The sequence below is a fragment of the Microtus ochrogaster genome, unplaced genomic scaffold, assembly GCF_000317375.1.
Source record: "Microtus ochrogaster isolate Prairie Vole_2 unplaced genomic scaffold, MicOch1.0 UNK6, whole genome shotgun sequence".
In the NCBI taxonomy this organism is placed as follows: Eukaryota; Metazoa; Chordata; class Mammalia; order Rodentia; family Cricetidae; genus Microtus; species Microtus ochrogaster.
In genome coordinates, this window is record NW_004949104.1 from 10,273,644 (window position 1) to 10,280,107 (window position 6,464).

The 6,464-nt window shown below is 48.2% G+C and overlaps 1 protein-coding gene across 3 annotated transcripts in view; it reads left to right on the forward strand.

Annotated features, from left to right (window-relative positions):
- Patz1 (POZ/BTB and AT hook containing zinc finger 1) overlaps positions 1–4,249 on the forward strand; it is a 19,028-nt gene extending 14,779 nt beyond the window's left edge. The window contains exons 4-5 of one of the 3 annotated variants that reach the window (XM_005366092.2): positions 1,321–1,458; positions 2,807–4,249. In XM_005366092.2, the coding sequence (XP_005366149.1) occupies positions 1,321–1,458; positions 2,807–3,225 (557 nt within the window). In that variant the 3' untranslated portion in view covers positions 3,226–4,249. The remainder of the gene's footprint in view (positions 1–1,320; positions 1,459–2,806) is intronic. The other 2 variants (XM_026788721.1, XM_005366093.2) reach the window with 2 other exon arrangements.
- Positions 4,250–6,464: the final 2,215 nt, after the last annotated feature.

Consider the following 6,464-nt stretch of genomic DNA (forward strand, 5'->3'; position numbering starts at 1 on the left):
AAAAAAAAAAAAAAAAAAAGAAAAACCAAAAAAAAAAAGAATGTGACACGTATGAAAATTACTAAGTCTCTTATTTACTAATCGGTAAAATGAGTATAAAATAATAATTTACAACAGGTAGAGTGTTTGGGGAACTTTGTAGAGTACTTCTTGCAGCATGCTGGGCCCTCGCACACTATCAGCATTTAAAAGTAAACCTTTGGCGGGGCAGTGATGACACACGCCTTTGATCCCAGCACTCAGATGGATCTCTGAGTTCAAGGCTATCCTGGTCTACAGAGCAAGTTCCAGGACAGCCAAGGCTACACAGAGAAACCCTGTCTCAAAAAACCAAAAATATAAATGTAATGAAACAAACTTCAATGGAAGCTGAAATACCTAAATGTGCTGGCCAGATCTGGAGTGGATGAAAGGAATAAAATGAGAGCACTGACCTAAGTGAGCATGATAGTAAAAAGCTTTGGCTCCTGCTAACGGTCCTTTCTGATCCTTGACTATGGTGGGATTTGATGACACACTTCCTCCCTGTCAAACTCAAGTCAGTCATTTTATTGGCCTGCCTGATTCTGTGGCTGTCGTCCTTGCAAGGCCTTGTGACATTTGTGGAAACTGGCTCAAGACCTGTTCTTCTAGCCTGAGATACTCGTACCTTAAACTGACTGGCACACAAGGAGTAAAGTGGAGCAGCTCTGCGATGCCTGGAGATCATCCTACAAGAACCTGACAGATGTTCCTAGACCAAATCCAGAAGACCACCATGGACAAGGGATGACCACACTGCCACTTTTGTGTAACTCCCTGTCTCTGTTCTTCAGAAGGTGGAATCGGTTCTTAAATTATTGTTCTGAAGGTGGAAAAATTAAAATAGAGCATGCTCCAACATGCTCTATCCCCTGGAAGCTTCCTTGGGGACTTCATTTGTCTCCATCGGGTTTCCCTGTAAGTGATAATAAGCAGGCTTCTGCTGGCTGGAACCCCATATGCTTATCTGACCACATTTCTAGCCATGGTCTCTGCAGCTGACATGAGCCTGTGCGACGTCACTCAAATCACCTGGTACTGAGGCACCAAGTGAGCCAAGCTGGCTGGCCTGGGCCCTTCAATATAGCCTTTCCAGAGAAGCTGACTCATGGACAGTGGCACTCTCCATCCTGACCTCATGGCCTGACGTGATTGCAGATGTTTCTGAGCCAAGGAGAGGACCCCTTCCAGGTGCAGCTGACCAGGAAATGCTAGCCAGAGCTGCCAAAGAAAAGGCATGGGGAGCAGAGAGATATCTCTTGCTGGCTGTGGGATCTCATCTCCTTTTGTCTTGTTTAGGTTTCTCCTCTGCCTCCTACTTAAAGGTCCATGTTAAAACCCACCACGGTGTTCCCCTTCCCCAGGTCTCCAGGCACCAGGAACCCATCCTGAATGGGGGAGCAGCGTTCCACTGCGCCAGGACCTATGGCAACAAAGGCAAGCGACCCCTTGCTCTGCACTTTGCTTCTCTGCGCAGACTGTGTTGTGGGGGCGCTGGGCCGGGTGGTGGGGAGGCAAGAATTGCAGTGCTCTCCAGGACAAAGTTATCATGGGTATCTCACTCCCAAGTGAGTGAGGCTTTAGGGTACTGCTGATCCAGCCTGCCTCCTCTTCCCCAGCCTTCCTTCCTCTTGGGTAGCCCCTATTGTCTGGAGCCCTGCAGGGTTGCCCTAGGGATGGAAGAGGAGCACTGCATGATGAATTACTCTGGGTCTACCCACTGCCTGTTGCCCTGTAGGATGGTATGGACCTGTGGCTGAACGCTTTCTCCTTGGTTTTTACTATGGGTGGGTGGGAGCCAGTGGCTGGCTTCTTCCATGGTATCGGTGGTTTGTTGCCACAAGTGGCCTTTTCCAAGGAGTCTCTGGCTGCATTTGTGAGATGCATGGCAGTAAATGAGCTCTGATTTGGAGTTGGTTTGTTTGACAAGAGTTCCAGGCTCACCGTTAACTTGGTTCATGTTGTTTGGTGTCTCACTGTTATTGCCTTTTCGCCAGGGGCATGGCAGATGGTAGAGATGGCATGCTCCATGCTCCCATCACAGACCTCCCATCCTGGCATGGCTCTCTGGACCCAGGCAGGAAGCTGTTATTAGGCAGTAGACCCCAGTGTGGGCCAGGCAAGGTAGGACAGTAAGGGACATTTCTTGGTGTGGATGGGGCTACCCAGCTGACAAAGTTGTTCAGAGTTGCTGTTCTGTGTACTTTGGCTGTATGGTCCTGGAAGGGTCTCTGCAGACGTGGAAAGGTTGTAAAAGCCTCATGTAAGGGTTGGTGCTATCTGAGCCATCAGGAAGATCTAGCTGAGTAGAGGATCTCATGGTTCCAGTTTTGCCTGCTTTGTGAAGATAGCCACTGGCCTAGTGCAGCAGATAGGCCACTGACACATCTGCTCATCGTAATCAGAATAGTTTTACTCCAGAGGCACCTCTGGAAGCACCTAGGAATTGGGCGTCTCTGGGTTGTTATGGGCAGAGGTAGGAGGGATCCCCCTCCTAGCCTTCCTTCCTTTAAGCAGGCTGAGATGATGGTGAACTCTACACACACATCTGCATGAAGAGTTTAAAGTGAAGGGAGGCTGGTGGCCCCGGGCACGTCATCTTGCTCCTATAGGCATTCTAGACTCCTAGACAGACCAGCCAAACCTCCGTGGGTTCTGCCAGGTTAGTTAATGGCCAACTATCCCTCCAGAGCCTGTGAGCTGGCCTCTCATGGTCCCTCCAGGAGGGGACAGATCCAGTGCCTGACCTCATCTCTTCCCTGTTTTTTTTTTTTTTTTTTCATAGAAGGCCAGAAATGCTCACATCAGGATCTGATTGAGAGCTCTGATTCCTATGGTGACCTCTCAGACGCCAGTGACCTGAAGACACCAGAGAAACAGAGTGCCAACGGCTCTTTCTCCTGTGACATGGCAGTCCCTAAAAACAAAATGGACTCTGACGGGGAGAAGAAGTACCCATGCCCTGAATGTGGGAGCTTCTTTCGTTCTAAGTCCTACTTGAACAAACACATCCAGAAGGTGCATGTCCGGGCCCTTGGGGGTCCCTTGGGGGACCTAGGCCCTGCCCTTGGCTCACCTTTCTCTCCCCAGCAGAACATGTCTCTTCTTGAGTCCTTTGGATTTCAGATTGTCCAGTCAGCATTTGCATCATCTCTAGTGGATCCTGAAGTGGACCAGCAGCCCATGGGGCCTGAAGGGAAGTGAGACATGCTGTGTCCCCACAGAACAGCCTCTGGGGACTGCCAAGAAATGCTGCAAATGTAGAAGGAAGTGATGTCTTTGGGTTCTGGAGCTGAGAGATTTTTATTCATTTTTAACCTCCATCCCTGCCCCTACCCTACTCCCCTCCCTGTCCATCACCCATTTCTCCTGATGGCCTTAGAAACAAACAGACTCTCATCCGATACTCTCTGCAGAAATATTTGAGAGACCCGGTATGGGACAAGGGCAGAAAACACTACACAGGCCTCTCTGGCAGCACCGGTCCTGGTTCTTCTAGTTCTGAGTGAGAGCTTCTGGTACTCAGCTCTTGGTGATCTTGGATCTCAGGGGTTTTGGTGCCCCCTACCCCCAACTTCTTTCATTCCTCATCCCCCTTCCTATGTCCTCAAAAGGAAATTACAGTTGGGTCTCTGCCCTCTCATGGCCAACTATTTTTAAGAAAGCCAGAAACCTACAGCATCCCATGGACCATAGTATGAGTGTCCTCTGAGAGCCCTTTTGAGGTTGGCCCTGGTCTTCCTGAGATACTGGAAGCTAACATTTCACTGCCAGGACAAGCTTATCTACTGAGGACACATCTACCCCAAATTCCAGTTTCTTACTTGATTTTAGCCATTCAACTTGCTGTTGGGTTTTGATCTCTAATTCTTATTCTTGTTATTTTTAGGACCAGTTGTAGTGAGTTGCTACTGAAAGCTACCCCAGGTGACACAGAGCTCTTTGTAAACCGCAGTCACACTTTAGGGTTAGTATTAAACTTTGTTTAGATGTACCAAAATAAACTTGGCTAGTTGTTTGAAGTCTATGGAAGAAATAGTTTTATGCAAAATTTTAAAAAAAAATTCCAGTCTGATCAGGAAGCGATTTCAATGGTGTTGGGGGCCAGGAAAGTGGAAGAGCCTCAGGTAGAGACATTGTGTACCTTGGTTGTGTTACACTTGAGCAAGCCCAGGTTGACCTTGTGATGTGAATTGATCTGATCAGACTATATTAAAAACATTAGTATGATACTCTGCCTGCTCCCCTGAGTCCAGTTTTTCAACTGTGTCTTTGGGACCTGGACATCAGCAGTCTATACCCTTGTCAGGGAGGGGCAGTAAATGATTCTCCATTGCACCAGTTCCCTGTGCCTCATGGGTGGATGTTCCCACCAAAAGACAGGTTTCCAGGACTCATTTACTCATTCAGTTCTTGTTTGCACTGCTGTGTACCAGGTATGTTTTTAAGCTCTGTAATAACAAAACAGCCCTTGGCCTGACTACGAGATTTAAGTATGGCTTCAGGCAATGAGGAGTACAAGAGGAAAATGGCAAAAGGTGATGATGGGTTGGTGACAGCTAGTAGGTAGGGTAGCCCCCTCAAAGCAATGACCTGCTACAACTGGGGGATATGGCAGGGAGAAAAACATGACCAGGAGGTTCGCCCTCACATGTTGTAGCTGGTTTTGTTGTTCATTAGTTGTGAATGTATGAAGAGAAGATAGTCTTAGTTCTGTGTATGTATGTGCACATGTGGAGGCCAGAGGACAGTCTCCAGTGCTGTTCTAGAGGAGCCATCCACCTTGTTTTTTGTTTTTTGTTTTTCGAGACAGGGTTTCTCTGTAGCTTTGGTGCCTATCCCGGAACTAGCTCTTGTAGACCAGGCTGGCCTCGAACTCCCAAGATCCGCCTGCCTCTGCCTCCCGAGTGCTGGGATTAAAGGCGTGCACCACCACCGCCCGGCTCATCCACCTTGTTTTTAAAGGTGCTCTCTCACTGACCTGGAATTCGCCAAGTGGGCTAGCCTGCAGGCCCCTGGAATCCACCTCCAGTTCTGGGATTACAAGTGCACAGCACTGACATGGGCTCAAGGGCTCAAACTCAGGTCCTCATGTTTGCAAGACAATCATTTTACCGACTGAGCCCCTAAAAGGAGAATTAATGGAAACAAAAACCAATCACAAGAGGGGCTGGGAGGCTTACAATACTGCAGGGATCTTGAGAAATCCCGAAATGAATAGAAAGTCTTTGATCTCCAAACAAGAAGAAACAAGTAGTGATAGAGAAGATAAACAGCAAGAGGGACAAAGCACAAAACTGCATAATTCCACATTAATAGTAATCACATTGCTATTCTGATTTAAAGGTAAGTTTTTCTGGCTACATTTTTAAAGTAAGTCATCCATTTACATGAACTCTTGGGTAACTTGCTACACTTTGTGGACTGCAGAATCGAGGGTTGGCCATTTGATGCGAGTTAGCAAAGAAAGGCTGGGCTAGCACGCTGTAATTTTGCAGACCTGTGGCTTTGTGACTGTTACAGAATTTGCAACCCAATTATTCTTATGTTAAAGTATAGACCTGGCCTTGAGCCAAGACTTAAATGTGTTCGGCCTCTGGACACCCTGGCCCTGCCCTGGGCAAGTGAGGACTGTAGTTATAAAGGAGTTTCTATCAGTGCCTCATGGCAGGAAGTGAACAACAAAACAAGCAGGTGCTCCTGCCTGCCTCCAACTACCTGGACCCTCCATGCCACAGACAGAAAGCTGTGTAAAACATAAAGGGTAGTGGTCTTCGTGCCTGTCCAGGGTAGAGAACTCATGCTTTTGCTCCTGAGCAAACCTTCAAGCCTCAACGTCCTCATCAGCATACCGCCATCACAAGCTAAGGATCTACCTACTCTTCAGCTCAGCTGTGAAAGTGGCCCTGTTACCAGTCACCCACTTCCTGCAAGTGACAAACAGGTACAGAGGTAAGCAAGCTCTTCATACTTAGAATGACACCTCCCACTCCCACCCCACCCCACCCCGGTGACTGGGACCATACCCCAGACTTCCCTGGGCTTACTAAAGTAAAGGGTAGATCTGTCCACAGGCATACCATAGTGCTAGCTCAACTACTGCTGGAAGGTCTGGGCCATAAACAGGCGGAGACCGAGAGAGAGGCCCTGTACTCAGCTCCTATGGCAGATTAGCCTGTGAAGGTCAGGGAGATCCCATGTCAGAAAGGGTCCTAGTGAACATTGCTATGGACAAATTTGATCACCAGCAAATTAGAACCTGGATACCTAGCAAGACAGGCTTCCTGATCCTTCTCTTAGCAGCCTAGAGTGTAGTAATAGGAGCAGCGGGGCTGTGTCCCTAGCACCCCGCTGCCCGCAACCAGCTAGCTTTACCCGAAATAACCACACACAAACTGTATTCATTTAATCACTGCTTGGCCCATTTCTATCTAGCCTCTTCT